The sequence below is a fragment of the Rhincodon typus genome, chromosome 13, assembly GCF_021869965.1.
Source record: "Rhincodon typus isolate 14 chromosome 13, sRhiTyp1.1, whole genome shotgun sequence".
In the NCBI taxonomy this organism is placed as follows: domain Eukaryota; kingdom Metazoa; phylum Chordata; class Chondrichthyes; order Orectolobiformes; family Rhincodontidae; genus Rhincodon; species Rhincodon typus.
Genome location: NC_063344.1, coordinates 46790899 through 46809150, shown reverse-complemented (window position 1 = coordinate 46809150; position 18252 = coordinate 46790899). Strand labels below are relative to the sequence as shown.

Genomic DNA, 18252 nt, shown 5'->3' with positions numbered 1-18252 from the left:
CCATGTCTGTGAATCAAAGTCAGCCCTCCTCCTCTACACCTCATCAATTTGAACATTTTTAGTTATGGATCTGAGCTCCTTGATGCAGTTTAACACAGTGACTGCAGACTAAAGGAAATGTAAGCCAACATTTAAAACTGAGGCAGATGCAGGATTTTGCGGACAGCAAGCCAGTGAAATTAGTTTTAGGTGGATGTAATTTGTCCAGAATCACAACTCTCATCCCCAAACCAGCCTCTCTTATTTTCATGATGGTTAAATTGGGGCCCGGCTAAGGTTCACACGAGTGTAATTCCCATTTAAATTAGAAACTGCCTCCTCAGAATTGGGCTTTGAAATCCAGTGTGCATATTAGCCCTGGTAAGGGCAGGTCAATTCTCAGTAGTCTTCTTTTGGATAGCCAAGGCACCCGCTTTGGAGAGCTGAGATAATCCTGCAGTTATGGTTTCAGGACACATTGGGGATATGGGTCAGCAGCCCATTAGGACAATATTCCCTCAAAGCTGCGCAACTGCTGGGAAGCTCCACGCACAATGATCAGTATGCCTATGGCTACAACTGTGCATGGACTTCAGAGGTCTGCATAGCAGCTGGAAAAGGTTACAGGAAACATTGGTTCGGGACAGTTAACTGCAGAGATGATTGTACTTAAATGGTGCATTAAACCTTTGGAACTATCCATGTGGTGACCACAATAAAAAAGTTATAAACAAGAGTGCTTTTTTTTTAAAATAAAGCATAGCCTGTAATATAGGAATTTAAGTAATCGAACAATTTTTTTCTCCAATTTGCGTGGGTACGTGCAATTTTTTTATTCATGCATTGGATATGGGTATTACTAGCAAGGCTAACATTTATTGTGGATCCCTATTTGCCCTAGAGTACGGTTGTAGTGATCTGTCAACTTGAACTGTTGCAGTCCTTGATGTGTAGGGACAGCCACAGTGGTGTTTGGAAGGAAGTTCCAGGATTTTGTCACAGCAACAGTGAAGGAACAATAACAAAGTTCTAATTGGTTTGGAGGTAAACTTTCAGATGAGTACCGTGTTCTTATTTATTTGCTACCCTTGTCCTTCTAGTTGGCACTGGTTGAGGTTACCACGAAAGTCATATCTTCTCAGCCTTAGCCCTTGCCTGAGGCATGGTGACCTCAGGCTAAATTCACTACCAGTCATCTCTCTCTAATGAGACAACAGCCATGTGGGTCCTCTGGGGTAAGGCAACTTTATCCTTAGTTTTACTTGGTCAAGGTTGGGATTTTATAAGATGGCTGTTGAAAAAGCTTTGTTGAGTTGTTGCAGTACATCTTGTAGATTGTACATCATGCTGTCACTGTGCATCAATGGGGAAAAGGAGCTGAATGGAGAGTTTTATCCTGGATGGAAAAGAGTTTGTTGAATGTTGCTGAAACTGCAATCAGCCAGGATACTCAACAAGTTAATATTTCTTTGTACAAGTGTCCTTTTCCAATACTATATTGTTTAATCATGACTGGCACGGCTCTTCTAGACAGAGGTGGTAAACGTGGGAAAGCAAATAAGTGCTCATGTATCCAGCCCAAAATTTTTCCCTGCTGGTACGAAATCTCTCAGGAACATCAGCAGCTACATATCCAAAGGGGTTACTCTGAACTCAAGACATATCCTTCCTCCACCAGACATATTTCTGTTTCTCACAAAAACAGTGGATGATTTCCTGTAAACTACTTACATTGTAACTGGTTTCTGCAAGATTATCATTACTATACAAAATGATATCTCTATAGCTAACTACTATAAGAACTAATCATTTAGTAGTATGGAACTTGAGTATTGCTGAAACCAACAAATTTTGCCAACACTTTTCCTGTTGCATTCATAAGACATTTTCATTTGTATGAAATACCAAAGTAGAGGGGTAAGAGAGAAAAGTGCTGATTGGTTGATAAGTGGACTCTAATTAATAGATAAATGCATTGACTTGAGAAATGAACCAATCAGATTTGACCTGCATTGTTTAAAATTTAATCAAAGCTTGGCAGTCAACTGTCAGTCATCAGTAACTGATGTATTCTTCACAGCAATACCTCGATCAAAGTCTACATGCCACCCAATCTACACTTGTCTCTCACTGTATATATGTTCCTTATCTTTAATTTGAAATTTCTTGCGGATTGTCCTGATGAGGATGAAAAGCTTTAACAAAACGTCATTTTTCAGCAACGCATTAGTAGAATGCAGAATAAATAAACATGCTTTCTGCCTATAGTTTAAATTGCTGTTGCACAATTTGTTTCTCTCCTTGTATTGATTACACCCTAAATACTAAAGAATATTCATTCCAAAGGCAAACCTTTAACATCTGGTTTCATTGTATGTATATTGTGGATTCATAACCAGAAACAACAGAGACATGTCCCAAGACAATATACTCCAAATAATTCTTATTACGTAGTTCATGGCCAGTAGCAAGCAATACATATACAATGAAACCACATGTCAAAAGCATGCAAAAATTAACACATTGTCACTCTGGAATGCTAATGTATAACAGAAGGCTTTAAATGCTGACTGGAATTCAACAGTTTTATCAAGACAGAAGCAGGGGGAGACTTGAGGCAGTAAGCTGATGTTTTGAGTTAATTTCTACTCGGTGATAAAAACAAGAAAAAAATTACAGAAATTGTGTAGGAGTATTCAAATTATTGAATATAACATCATCAAGTACTCTAATATGACACACTACATAGTTGGATTCTCACAAATAGGTCAAAATCATTTAAAGCTTTTTATAAATGCTTGTTATTTTCAACGTGAAAGTCAATTTCCATGGACAAATCCAAGCTTCTCATGCGTCAAAACTAAGCACTTTGCATGCAGTTGTAGAACACTGTGCCTTGAGGCAAACAAAGTACCTTTACGCTGCTGGATTATACCAATATGCCATCGTATCTTCTTATATCCCAAAAATGGCATTTCTGAGTGTAAAACAGCGACTACACTCCGAAGAGAAAAGGCAGACCTACAGGCAATTGAAGGCCAAGGTCCAACAACGAACCCGTGACATACAGAAGAGGTGGTGGGTGAAGTAAGTACTAGAGGTACAACGAATGGCTGACAACCATGATGTGCAGGGTTTCTTCTGTGCTGTCAAGCCCATCTACAGACGAAACATCCAAGGATGGAGAGACTCTTGTCAAAGATAAAGAAGCCATTAAAATAATGCTGGGCAGAGCACTTCAGAGACCTCCTCAACCAGGGTCTGTCACTGATCCGAGCGTCTTTGACCATATCCCACAGCTACATACCACAAGCTCAGCAAAACTCCAGCCCCGCACAAAGTGGAGAATGCCATCTGCCAGCTCAAGAACAACAAGGCTGCTGGAGCACACGGTATCTCTGCTGAGGCATTGAAGTGCAGAGGCAAAGAGGTCCTGCTGCAGCTTAATGCCTTGTCTGTCTTATCTGGAAGGAGGAGAGCATCCCAGGAGTGTTCTGGGATGCCACAGTTGAAGGCATTTTCAAAAAAGGGAACAAGTCTGACAGGGGAATCTCCCCATTGCTGACCATTGGAAAAGTCATCACCAAGGTCCTCTGCAACCATCTCCTCCCTGTGGCTGAGGAACTCCTCCCAAAATTGCAGTGCGGCTTCCGGCCACGGAGGGGTGCAACAGATATAATTTTCACCGTGTGACAGCTGCAGGAAAAGTGCATGGAAAAGAACATACCCTTGTATGCAGCCTTCTTCAATCTTACAAAGGCCTTTGACAGCATCAAATGGGAAGCAATATGGAACATCCTTCTCCGCTTTGACTGCACCATGATGTTTGTCACCATCCTTCACCTGCTCCACTTCCATGTCATGGTAATGACAAATGGCTCCACCACGGACCCATTCCCTGTTCAGACTGGTGTCAAGCAGGGCTGTGTCATCGCCCCAATACTCTTCTTGATCTACCTCACTACAATGTTTCACCTCACTGCTGATAAGCTCCCTGCTGGAGGTGAAACTAACCTACAGGACCGGTGTGAAATTATTCAACTGCCACCACCCTCAAGCCACAACGAAAGTCTTCCAACCAGTGTCATTGAGCTACAGTATTCGAATGATGCTTGCTTATATGCAAACTCAGAGGTTTAAACTCCAGACCATTGTCAATACCTTTACTGTGGCATATGAGAGCACGGGTCTCATCTGCAAGATAAAGGTCCTCCACCAACCTGGCTGACATTGTAGAGCGAACCAGGTCCACGGGGAGACCTTAGGGAACACTGGCCACTTCCAATACCTCAGGAGTGTCCTGTTAACCAAAGCAGATATTGTTGAAGAGATCCAGCACCGCTTCCAATGTGCTAGCGCAACCTCCAGCCGCCTGAGGAAAAGGGTGTTCAAGGACAACAACATCATATCTAACATCAAGCTCATGATATACAGAGCTGTGGTGGTTCCTGCCCTCTTATACTGCTCTGAGACATGGCTGCCTACAGTAGGCGCATCAAGGCACTGGAGTAGTACCATCAATGCTGGCTGCACAAGACCCTGCGAATCCACTGAGAATACAGATGCACCAACACCAGTGTCCTAGACCAGGCCAACATCCCCAGCATCAAGGCACTGACCACCCCTGATCAGCTGCGATGGGCTGGGCACATCATCCGCATGATCGACACAAGACTCCCCAAGAAGGTGCTCTACTCCCAGCTCTGAAATGGCAGGCGAGCCCCAGGTAGATAGAGGAAACGCATCAGGGATACCCTCAAGCCCTCACTGGCGAAGTGCAGCATTCTATGCAAGTCATGTGGGCTACATTGTCCTGGATGGGTCAAGCTTCTTGAGTATTCTTGGAGCTGCATTAGTCCAGGCAGGTAGGGAGAATTCCATCACATTCCTGATGTGGCTTGTAGATGGTGCATGGTCTTTGGGGACTGAGGCAGAGAGTTACTTGCTACAGAATTCCCAGTCTCTGCCCTGCTCTTGGACATTCAGTATTAATACAGCTGGTCCAGTTCTTTTTTTTAAAACGGTAACCTCCAAGATGCAGGTAAGTGGGACTATTTTAGTTTGGGAAATTTGGTTAGCATGGACAAGTTGGACCCAAAGGTCTGTTTCCATGCTGTTATGACTCTATGATTCTATGTTGATGATGAGTGATTCAGCATTGGCTAAGCCATTGAATATAAACGGGCAATGGTTGGATTCTCTCTTGGAGACGGTCATTGCCTGGCACTTGTGTGGAACAAATGTGCCACTTATTAGCTCATGCCTGAATACTGTCCAAGTCCTGCTGCATTTGGACATGGACTGCTTCAGCATCCAAAGCACTGCAAATGGTGCTAAATATTGTGCAATCGTCAGAGAATGTCTCCACCTCTAATGTGATGATAAAAGGAAGGTCATTGATAAAACAGCAGATGATGATTGGGCCTAGTACACTATCCTGAGGAACTCCAGTGATATCTTGAAGCTGGTTTGAATTCAAACAAACTCAACCATTTTCTTTTATACTAAGCCATGACTCCGACAAATTTTAAAAACTATTTATAAAAATTCTTTCATTGTTTTCCTTAGTATCCACCATCCAAGAGAAAAAAGTGGTTTTGTAAACAATCTGCCCCCAATACTAAACTGACACTGTGGAAAATGTGTCAAAAAGGATCTGCCTCCAAATATACTTCTCCTTACATGGCAAAGTTATTGTCCTTTTCATCAGGACCCACCAACTGAGCTCAATGAATTAACATGTGGTAAAACAGGAAAAAGAAACTGCTTCCTACTTAATACTTATTCTACATCTGTATATACATTATTCCACACTTGGCCTAAAATGAAGTTAATTGTTTTCCTAAAACAGTAAAACAGTCTTAAGACAGGTTTCTGTGTATTGATAAATGGAGTTTAAACAGAAATCAGTCATGATCTAACTAGTTTGCAGAACAGGTTTAAAAGGGTGATTGACTTGATCTTGTTCCTATCTTGCTTCCCAGATTTCTATGAATTATTATGTCATTCTACACATCCATGTGCCTTGATACCGAATTTGTAATTTTTCATCAAACTTGTATAAGTTTCAACAATCTGCATAAATATAAGATAACGGTAACTGGAAATCAATTTGAAGGTAACAATGGTCAACTTCAGATAGAACAACGGACAAAAACTCTCTTCATAAAGTTATGTCCAACATACTTAATTGCAGGGTTATATGATATGGCATTTGATATTTCAACTAACAGTGTCAAATCATATACTGTTTTACTGTAAGGATTGAGAAATTGATATATTTTGTTGCCTTCAAACATAAGACCACAGACTTGGCTTAAACCTAACAACAATAAAGAGTATTGGAACTTGTTCAATCACAACCGGAAACCATCATCAGACAAGGAATTGTTAGCAACCGTGATTACCTGAAACAACGGAGAAAGTAGAAACGGCAAACAAGTGACTCTGACCACATTAAATATTTCAGCTCCATGACACCATGTTGTTCCTACATGCCAAAAGAAAACAATGCCAAGTGCAAAAACAATCTGCACACACAGTTTGATAAGAAGACAGACTAGAAAAGTGCTAACCACATTAAATTTTGACTTTCTGACAGAAGGGTAAAAGAACACAATGAAGCTGCTACCAGTATAGAGTTTGAGATCTTGTGCATAGGAATCAGGTGACTATGCTCATCTAAGAATAACTCTCAGTCGGTGATTCACCCTGACCAAATCTGAGGTGTATCAAGCAGAAAGATCTGAAAGCCTCGTGCTACTCAGTAAACCATCAACTACACGTAGAACAGGGGTGTAGCCACCCGGCTCATCAGCCTGAACCAGGATAAGACCTTGACAGACTATCGTACAACTACATGAGAGACATGAGATCCAAAATGGACTTTGGGGAGGGAATCTGCAGTTGGATCCCACTGCTTTGCACAAATATCAGTAGTACAGTCTCAATCAACAGGTGGGAATAAGAAAACTTCCTGAGTCATGCAGGGCTGCTCTCTCTCTTTCTCGGTGCCACGCACAAACAAGGTAGCAAAGAGGGTCTTTTGCTGAGTCAAACTTTTGCTGAGAGCCTGAGAGGGGTAATTATTGCAGGCAGCAGAGGCCTGTAGGTCAAGGACGGCTTGTACATGGATAATGTCATCATTTTCTGTTTGGTCTACTGTCAATGCACAAATAAGCATCTGCAACCAGTTCAAAATGGCCTCAGATGCCAAGATAAACTGAGGCAAGAATGAGACCATGCTCTGTGGGAACTGGGCTGACTGATCTTTTATTCTCTTCATCACCTGTTCAAATTATCTGAAGGTACTGGGAATATTGTTTGGAGGAGCTGGAGCATGCACTGAAACCTGTATCTCCAAGGTGAAGCAGAAACTGAGCATGTGGAAGTACCGTTCCCTCTCCATTGTGGGTTATAACCTAGTCACCAGGTGTGAGGCACTCTTAGTGTTGCTGCACATGGTGGAGATCTAGCCCATTCCCTGAGCCTATGCCTCAGTGGTCTCCCAAGCCATTTTTCACTTCATCTGGAGGTCAAAGATGAACCACATGCAGGGACAACATGTACAAGCTCTGGATGAGGAGGGGGGAGGTGGGTGAAGGATGAATCAAACACGGCCCTCATGCTGATGGTCACTTTGGTGTGTGGCTGCATCAAGCTGTGCATAGGCAAACGCCAAGTGTAACTGATGATCTACCTATCCCAGTGTTACGAAGGATGGGTCTAGCCAAGTAGTTGGACCATTCCATATCACCTATGACCACAAGTCCATCATGGAATATCTGCACATAATGTCATCAAGGCCCTGTGGGGAAAAGAGAAGGTGGATCCTGTTGGGTCGCTCCCTGAGCAGACTGTCAAAGTCATTTGACAGAATGCCTCATTGCCAAAACTTTCCAACAAGCACCAAGATGTAGCTTGGCTAGTGGTCAACAGAGCTCTACCCATCAGATCCTTCATGAATGCCTGGACTCTCTGCACCACTGCACTCTGCCCTCGAGACAGCTGCAGTAGTAATAAGACTGTCACATATCTCCTTCAAGCACCTCCATGATGCAGGATTCTGCTCTACGGGCTGTTCTGCAGGACACGCATCAAGACAAACATCAACTGAGCCTGGAGGATCATCAACTCGGTGAAAGACACTCTTTGGACTGCCTGAAACCTGCTGGTCTTCCAGTGAAAAGAGGTGATCTCAACCAATTCTAAGGTCCAGGAGTAAGTGCTGTGGGACGCACTAAAGCTTGGGACAGCTGCCACCGTAGGTAAAGGCCACCTAGGTCTTTCTGTTAAAACAGAACAAGCATCTGTTACATTTTGAGATACCCTTGTAGAAAATGCCTTTTTTGTTGTGACTGGATTAAAGCTGTAATGAGGAATGTCAAAATTCCACTATTTTCTGCAAAGTTTGCAATAAACTGTTTTGTTCTTTTTGCTTGTACTTATAGACAATTAATGAATAAAGCATATTTTGGAAATAAAAAATTGTCTACCCAAGAGTAGGAATAAGGAAATTGTGCTTAAATACTGAAATGTACGAACATACTCTATTGTGCATGATATAAAAAACGTAGCACTCACTTTAGCATTACCCTGGAATTGCTATACTACCTGCAAAAACTAATTACATACCCAGATGAATCTTGTAATTCAAAAATCTACCTTGTTGCACCATTGTGGATCGCAGCATTCCAGTTTTGGACCAAATCTTAATTTGTCCATCTTCACCAACTGTGGAAGTACAAATAGTATTCCATTAGATGCAAAATTTTTTTAAAAAACTGATTTTCTACTTGCAAGTGAAGTTCTGTTAGGTTCTATATGGTTTAGAAGTGTTCCTAGGCTTTCAACTAATTTATGTGCCATGTAATATTTCTAGTTACTTGGAGTCATTCTCCTGTCAGGTACATATCTACAACCATTACCAACAAGAGGAAGGTAATAACAAGTAACCTTTAAGAGCACTGTCTTTTTGTAGTCATTGTATGATAAATCAAAATCAAAGTTGGTTGATTCGCAATGGCTAAGGAAGGAGAGGCTGTTAGGAATCACTGTACGAGCAGACTAAGCAAAAGCATTTTCATAAAAATTCATGCATTGGCAACTAGAAAAATGGTCTTGTAACAAGATTGAAATTTGTCAAATAATCTTTCACTGGATTTCACAGTTGTTTTTGTAAATACTGCGGAACATTGCAAACCAGTGTGAAGGGTGACTAACTGTTACAACCTCCAGATTTTTTGCTCAAGATATTTTCTAGGGTGCAGGGGAGCAATTTTTTATACAGGAGCAGAGGTGTCCCACAGCTATACATTAGTTAAGCCTCCTGCTGTGCAAATGGAATGGCACAATCAATCTGCTACCTTTGAAAGGCTAGAGGGCAACATCAGTTTTTTTTCTGACAAAACATCTGACACAAGGAACAAGACACTGACTCCCATTGTGCCTTAATTTCAGTACGCTTCACGCTACCTCCTGTGAGGACTCACCTCCATTCCCCATCTGTTAAATATGATCCAATTATCCTACATATGAAACCAAAACCTCTGAAATGTCCAATCAAAAAGTGATGTTGTAAGTTTTTTTGTTGCTTTTACTTTTGAAATGCCTACTTCTTTGTTTCTGCAAAGATTCTTGTCCACCATTAAAACTAGGAGTTTTAACTGCATCTGTCCAATTTTCCACACTCCTGTCCACATGAATTATTCTCTTCCATTTCAATCGCCTCAAGCACGATTCCCTGAGCAATGACATCCTTGTTTCCACTTTTCATCCAGCTTCTTTCCCAAAAGGCCATTTCCTCCATAAAACTCTGGCTTATTCTCAACACCTGTTGGCCTCCTCTGGCAGATTTCAGAAAAGGAGTTTCACTGCTGTCGTCCTGTCAATGAGGACTAAAGTACCTTTTCCAAGTGAAACAGTGATATACTTGTACTTCATCCAACTTGGAATACAGCATTTACAGCCCACAATGTGGACTTCTTAACACTGGGGATAGCAAATACAATGAGTAGTCACTTTAACTATCCTCTCTGTTCTATCTACAAGTGTGGTATCTTAGCCTTTATTAATAGAGAATTTGAGTATAAAGATGCCTTATTGCAAATATACAGAGACTTGGTGAGATCACACTTAAAAGTATTGTGTACAACTTTGGTCTCCTTAACCAGGGAAAGATGCATTTACCAAAGAAAGATGGAAAGATTAACTGGACTGAGCATATATTCTCTGGGGTTTAGAAGAATGAAAGGTGATCTCGATCAGACATTAAATTCTTACAGAGATCAACAGGAGAGACATTCCCCTTGGTTGTGGGGTCCAAAACCAGAGAGGTATTGATCATTAAAAGATACAACCAGTTCACTGACAGTGGTATATTAATCATTTGAAGTCATGACTTAAGTACATTGGAGTGATTTTAGCAGCAGAGTCAGAATAAGGTGCAGGTCCTTTAGCACGGAGGTGAGAAAGAATTTCTTCACTTAGAGTGTGGTGAATCTTTGGAGTTCAATCCCATTCTGACTGCTCAATGTTTGGCCTCCTCAAAAGCTCAGCAGTAGCATGACAATACCTTATTTCAAATTTAACTCTGGTTCTCAAATTTATCTCAAACAATGGGTGCTGGTAACAGGGGGTAACTGTGCCAGAACCACTGGAATTGAAGTGTTGTGCCTCTTCATTCATTTTTCATTTTAATGCTTCCACCCATCCCCTGCCACTATCTGTCTCTTACTTATCCTGGGGTGGGTAATTACTATCAATATTATCAATGCCATTAACAGTTTTTCTCTCCTGAGTTTTCCAGACTTTCCGGCACTTTTCGCGTTCATATTTCAAGAACAAAAAAGAAATTGGTTATGGAAAAAAAGAAACAGGAAAATATTGCCAGCTCCGGGAGCATAGGAGGCATTGTCTATTTGAGACTTAAAAGAATATTTTCTTATACATGCTCAGCACCAATTTCCCCAGAACGCGTGAAATCTATGAGCAAATACAGACTTCCACAGTGTACAGAGGATACAGAATAAAGAATTATACTTTTAATTATGCATTTCCCCCAAAGATGGAGAATTTCAAATAGCTTAAATTAGTTTTTATAATACTTCACTCACCTGTTACCAAAGCAGTTCCCTCATAATTCCACCTTCCTGCCAGCACAGCTCCACGATGGGCTTCTACACTTTTTTCCACCCGCCCAGTCTTTGAAACCAGATGAAATTTGCCTTTAACACATGTAATGTTACTCATTATCTTTTTGCAAACTAAATGCACTAATTTTCAATTGCTTTACTTCTATAAAAAATTAATAATTGGTTATACGATAATTGAATCCAAATTCAATGCAGTTAAAGCAAATGTGATCTTGGTAGCTGGATATATCCTCCATGGTTTTGCAACTCCCTGCTGTAACTTCCAATTACCTTATCTTAGCTCTGCTGCTCTCCCTCTAAATCCATCCAGCATGCTACCTCTCTCACTCAAACTATAGCTTCCTCAAAACTTACCAATTCATCTGTACTTCAAGTCATATCACATAACTCTTGTACAATTTCTTGATAACTGTTTTTCATGACTGTAAAACACCTTTGGAAATTCACAATCAATAAAAAGAAACTACTGACACTACCTTTGATGGAGAACAACAATCTTATAACCGACAATTTTAACACATGGACAAATGAGCTAAAAAGGTTAATCAACATGTCCGCACAAAAATCTTTCCAAAATTTGGCATTATCAAGTAAAATGTAAGTAGAACAAATAGCATTAATCATTAAAAGATTCAACCAGATCACTGACAGTTGTACAATAATGGTTATGAAATCATGACTTATGTAAATTAGATTGATTTTAGCAGCAGAGTCAGCCATTTTTTGGTGTATTTGTAACACTGGGCTAAGTTTTCCCAAAAATTGGCTAAGTGTCAATTCTGGGGACTTTCATGCAGGGTTCATTTTCATCAGCTCTATCAAATTCTCACGCATTGCGCTTTTGCTTACCTTGTTATATATCCATCTGGTGTCTAGGGGCTGTACTCACACTGTCATGTGTTCACCTGTGGCAAACACATTTGGCACTGCAAAACCATGCCTGATTTCCGCTGCCAGTACAACATTTAAACAGTAGCTGTGCACAAGGTCAAACATTGCTATCACAAATAGACTTGTTTCCCATCCTTGTCAGGCATCCAGACTTGAAATGAGACAGGAAAATTAATGTTCTCGAGGATGAAGGCATCATGGCAGCTTCCAGGGTACCTGGCACAGACTTCGAAGATAGGTACCAATGATCAGAGAAGACGTATACATTGATGGAATTAACCCTTTTCTGTTGATGAAAGCAAACCTGTTGTGATCTGGTGCCCTTCAGGCAAGGTATGTACAAACAGTAGTGCCAGCTTTGTTTGCAAAGTCTACTGCCTGGCCTGAGTACTGACCTTGTTGTGGGGAAACAGATGAAGCAATGTGATCTGGCATAAATTGCATCATTAAAAGCCTCAATACATTTGTGGATTGAAGTTTGAGGTACTTAGCACAGGTCCTCAGTGGATCCTTAGAAATAGCCAGTTGCATGACATTGTGGCATAGCTGTCACGTTGATGGCCACAGGGATACAAGGGCCACCCACTCCTTGAGGCCACATGTCTCACACCAGTAGACTGCGTAATTCTGTGATGGCATCCCAGAGCACCCACAGTCTGCAGCATCGATGTGCTTCACGCATCTGGAGGAAATGGCATTGAGGATGATAGACTCTTGAGGGTACCTTCAGCTGTGGCTTCACGTGGAGGCCGTTTGCCGCCCTGGACTGGTCTTGGGTTTGCGAGTGCATTTATTCCTCTTCAATTTCTCTTAGCCTGTGGTGCACTGCAGCCACAGCAACGATAACCCATTGCTGGATCCATTAGTCACGGGTTCAAAGAACCTGTTTTGGTAATGTTGGAAACTGAACAATTCTCTGTGATGTGAGTAGTCAGCATTCAGATTCCACGCAAATGACAGTTTAGCATAGCTGTTGATACAGTGAGTCATGGAGGACATTGATAAGGAAGACCATGAAATGCCTCTTCATGGCCTTACTCTGTTGTACACAGTACAAGAAACGCTTCACAAATACAGAAGACTGCAAGTGCAGTAAGATTACTAAAGCCCAGTTCCCAACATCCTGATAATTATTCAAGAAAGGGGGCAGTACTGCATATAAGGGCATGTTAGCAAATACAGTTGATAGTGAGAGGAAATCAGCTCCACACCCATGAGCAACCTACAAGACCTTGGATTGTCTTTGTGAGTAGTCACCCACAGACAACACTTTTAAGATCACCTATGATTATTCCTGCTTCACAGGGATTAATTTTTAATGACCATCGATATGATCAAGATTGTGGTCAGGATTTAAATTCTATTCTGAAGAAGAGTCACAATAGATTTGAAATGTTAACTTTGTTTCTATCTCCACCGGTGCTACCAGTCATGCCAAGTTTCTTCAGTATTTTCCATTTATATTTCAGACTTCCAGCATCTGCAGTATTTTGCTTTTATTTGTATGCCACATAGTTGATCAGGTGTTTCAGATACACAATTTTAATGATGACAGAGGTCTTTAACCTGCAATGTGCATGTGCCTGATTAATGCAATTGTCCCTTGAAGTTCCTCACATCACTCATAAGCAGAGACAGACATTTACAGATGAAAAGAAATGCTCACTTTGCACACACTGGGTGTGGTGGCAGCTATTTTTCATTTCTGTTGCACACTTGTAATTTGGATGCGAATGGAGGGGCAACACAGGTCATGTTTTGCAGAATGAGTCATAGGTTCAGCCCTGTAATCTATGTGACCCCCAAATCTCATGTCCTTTATTTCTTGTGCTCCTTGTCAACCCATTTGAAATGACTCCACAGAGGCTGGAATTCGGTCACCAAGTGACCCTTTATTTACACGTGGAGAGTCCTTGACACTAATCCAGTTTCCTCAGAGTCACTGTCAGAGTGAACAGAATCTCTGACATTCCTACTTATATTTGTCAGACAGGGTTCCATGATTGGACCAGATTAACAGCCCGATTCAGGGAACTCATTCTATGAGCTCCGCCTGGCTGTCCTCTTTACAATCACTACACCATCAGTTCGGAGTTTCCACATGTTCCCACCCAACTATTGTATTTAAGTCTTTATCTCCCAACGTTACCTCCTGAACCTCAGGTCTACAACTTAGCCAAGCCAACGAATCTGTTGCACTGTCCCCCTGTCGAGGTCAGGGTGGTGGTGAACACCAATGACAACTCCACTCTCCCCCATCTCTTCCACAGTATCCCATGTGCTCCAAATGTACGACTGTCATCCACCCTTATATTTGGGTTGCGCCCCTCTTCACAAATATTGACCCTCTGCATCCCAGCATGTTCTATTCCTGCAATGGAGAAGTAGTGGTATTATCTCTAATCCAGTGACCCAGACGATGTTCTGGGGATCCAGGTTTGAATCCCACCATGGCAGACGGTGGAGTTTGAATTCAACAAACATCTGGAGTTCAGAATCTAATGGTGACCATGAAACTTCTGTCAATTGTCAGCAAAAACCCATCTCGTTCATTAATAGCCTTTTGGGAAGAAAACTGCTGTTTTTACCTAGTCTGGCCTACACAGAACTCCAGACCTATTGCAATTAGGGATTGGCAATAAATGCAGGCCCAGCCAGCAATGCCCACAGCTCACGAGCGAATAAAAGAAAACTGTCTTCTCCACACACAGTGGTGGCCCCTCATAATTAGATCACATGATCAGACTGAAAATGACAGTCTACCATACTTATATGAATACACAACATCCCTTTACATCAGAGGTTACTGCAATGAAAACATTCACAATATTTACAATTGTATATACAACAGTCAGTCGACAAGACATTCCAGGAGAGGTTGATTCCTGTGTAGCTGTCAGTGTACCTTGGGCATCTGTTTATCCTTCTTGTTGACTTTAACCTTTGATGTTTTAGGTATACTAGGAACATCATTTGTCATTGTCCTTTCCTCTGATGGCAATATTCGGAGGTTCGCACAATGTGATGGCATTCTCTACTAAAGTACTGTCTCCATCAGATGCTTCAGGTAATGTATTATTCTCAGTTATATCCAGATCTCTATTTGTTCTGGTTGCAAGAGGTGATCTGACGTCTTCTCCATACCACATCGTCTCTCATCGCTTGTGCCCACTTATTGCCAGTGTTCTAATTCTTTGCCAACACTTGTTGACCTTTTTGAAAAATGAGGCACTTGGCCTTGTTCCCTCAAAGGAAAAACTTCTATTGTTTCCCGTCAACAATGTCTTTTGTCATGGGTGGGTTCAACAAATTAAATGACTGTCATGTTGAGAGTTCATTATGTCACATGTTTGGAGTCAAAATGACAGTCCACCATATGTACATAAATAAATGACACTGATCTCTGACTGTTTTCTGTGCAGCTCCCTGACAAATCCATAATTCTGATCACCGATCTGTTGCACTGCACCTGCAGAACTGATTATGGCCCACTCCCAGACTGTACCAATATGGAACGCTTGGCCTTGACTACACTAAAAACCAATTGACCATGTCGAGGCTCTTGGACTGAGTGTGGCCAATGGCATTGACACCGTGGTGACACCCCCCTGACTGACAACAGACCCCCTTGTTTACAGAGGACTAGTCCGCTTAGGCTTTGAGACATGACCATTTGGCTGAAGCACATGCAGTGTGTTTACCATGAGAGCTTCTGGCACATGATGTTGGTGTGAAATTGACATAGTACAATGCCTTTACAGCAAAAAGTGCTTCCTCTTGGCTGATGACTGCTGACAACCATGACATGCTGCCTGTTTTTTTTTTGTCTCTGTTAAATGGCAAGGTAATAAAGAAGTACTGTGAGTCTTTAAGTTCTGAATGAGGCAACAATGCTCAAAAAGACAAGTCAAGGCAAGGCAGAGATGCTGTGAGCATCCAAGTATATGCAAAATCAGTGAGTGCTAAGACAGCAGGTTAACAGCTCCTAGAAGAACCCAGCTCCAATGCAGGAAATGCCTGTCCCTGTAGTCAAAACAGCCTGGCACCAACATCAGAATGAAAAGTGTCAGTGTGCTCCAAAGTGCAGCATTGAAATTCTAAACCGTATTCCAACGTGTGCCATGATGATAGAATGAGACTGGTGCATGCTCAATAATAATTCCTGTGGACTGGGGATTGGCAAGCAATTGTTGCCCATGGAGTGAATTCCAAGATGTTGGGAGCTGTTGGCCAAGATGGAGGACTGGAGTAGCAAGCAGCGAGTTGGAGTTACCAGGAAACCACATTGACCTTCATATCCGGAACTGTCATCATCTAATCTTTCTTCACTGCATGGAAGAATAGTGAATTGCATATGAAAGAAATAAGGTCGGGTAATAATGAAATGTTAATAGATATAAATAGGCCTCTTGTTACTCACTAGTTAGATTCAAATCTCACTGTTTAAACCTGAGTATAAAATCGATATTCTTTCACCACCTCAATGTACAGAATCTCAATTTTTGATCTTGCCATATTTTCTCAACAAAACTCACCACTGCCAATATTGTTCAAAGGCTAGAACTCCACCAGTTCAAAATGTAATACTTAAGCAAGGAAATACAAGTCTAATTAAACTAACAATACCATTGTTTAATGTATTTAATTTCACAATAGCACACAAGGCTACTTATTCTGAATTAGGAATCAGGATTTTTAAATGACTTTGATGAATACTGTGTGAGAAAGTTTTAACTTTTGTTCTTAACTGTACAACGGATATATTGCAAAAAATCTCAACCCATTTGTTTCATGTTAAAAATATCTGTGCCCCTCAAAAGTCAATCATTTCTACTGTTTACACTCAGTAAATAATACATAATCCATTACCTTCACCTTACAAATGCTTCAAAGTATCTACAATGAATTCTTGTTGCCTTACTTTCAATTTGCCACATTCTAAAAAAAAATACCAAAATTGCACAATGAACAATAAGTAGTAAAAACTGTCAAAACTATTTTGTGGGAAAATACTCAGAACATTTCAGTCATATTTTTCAATAGCCAACTTGCAAAAATGTGGTGTATCTCGAGTAAATCGTGGGAGCATAAAATTAGGAACTTGCATGGTTTTGAGTCAGGCCCAAACTGACAAAGTTATAAAATCTCTTGATCACATGAATATTTTACAATATGAGTTTGAACAATCTCAATCTAGCCATTTGTGACCTCGGACTCACCTCAAACTATTTGCACCAACTGATAAACCTAACCATAGAAGCCATACGCGGTTATGTAGGAATTAGAAAAAAGTGTTGAAACTGGTTTAATCAGCTGCCATTCAAGGCTGATGGTGAGGTTTGCACACAGAATTAGATAACTTCATAATCTGCACCTAATTACTTAAAGCCGATATTAGGCAGAGAAATTGAAATATGCTTTATTCCACATCATCAATATCCACTACCTAGGTGAAAAATAAACAATTAAAAAGTTGGACAGTAAAAAACATGGTTCTTTTGGTAATTCTTTTTTACAAGATGCATTATGAGTTGTCATAATAAGAGAAATCAAGCAGAATAGGCTATTTCACCGAGAATAAAATCTCAAAATTATGTTTTGTTATAACACAACAAGCATATTATAAAAACACATTCATGTTAACAGCACTTACCATCAGTACTGGTGAGCACAAATATTTCTGTCTGGATCTGCTTCTTGCCCCCTGTAGTCTTTGGAAACCAGTGCAGGTCTATGGGATAGATTTCTTCAGCAAGTCTTACAACTTGTATTGTTTCATTTGTTAATAAATTCCACTTCAGTATTTGATGATCATCACTGGATGAATATAACTCATCTGCTGTTGTCCAACCTACACAACTGACCAATTCTTTATGTGCAGTAAAATTAAAGAAAATGCTAAGGCAATATGGGAGACACTAATTTTTATTGAAAGAAACTAATTCTATTGTGAAGCATCATGGCGGACTTGTCAGTGCTTCAATATATGATTTTATAAAGTCACAACATCATGTGGATTCAAAACTGCAATCTCCTAAATGATGTCATTTCGTCAAAGGATGTAACCAAAGCAGAGGTCATAGTGACTGAAATTACAAAGTAATTATCTCTGCTCCCATACACCACCTAGTGGCTGGTTCAAGACCATTATTTGTGCAGTCCTTAGAGCATGTTGCCAAACTGCTACTATACCTAAAATTGGGTAAAATACAGAGGGACCTAAAGAAAA

General features: G+C 40.8%; 1 protein-coding gene across 2 annotated transcripts in view; it reads right to left on the bottom strand.

Moving 5' to 3' along the window:
• The window catches only part of ift80 (intraflagellar transport 80 homolog (Chlamydomonas)), a 164202-nt gene extending 146308 nt beyond the window's left edge, over nucleotides 1-17894 (bottom strand). The window contains exons 1-3 of one of the 2 annotated variants that reach the window (XM_048604261.1): nucleotides 17677-17894; nucleotides 11094-11204; nucleotides 8644-8712 (exon numbers count right to left, since the gene is read on the bottom strand). In XM_048604261.1, the coding sequence (XP_048460218.1) occupies nucleotides 8644-8671 (28 nt within the window). In that variant the 5' untranslated portion in view covers nucleotides 8672-8712; nucleotides 11094-11204; nucleotides 17677-17894. Of the gene's footprint in view, nucleotides 1-8613; nucleotides 8713-11093; nucleotides 11205-17676 lie in introns of those variants that run through there. The other variant, XM_048604260.1, reaches the window with a different exon arrangement.
• Between the last annotated feature and the right edge of the window lie 358 nt (nucleotides 17895-18252).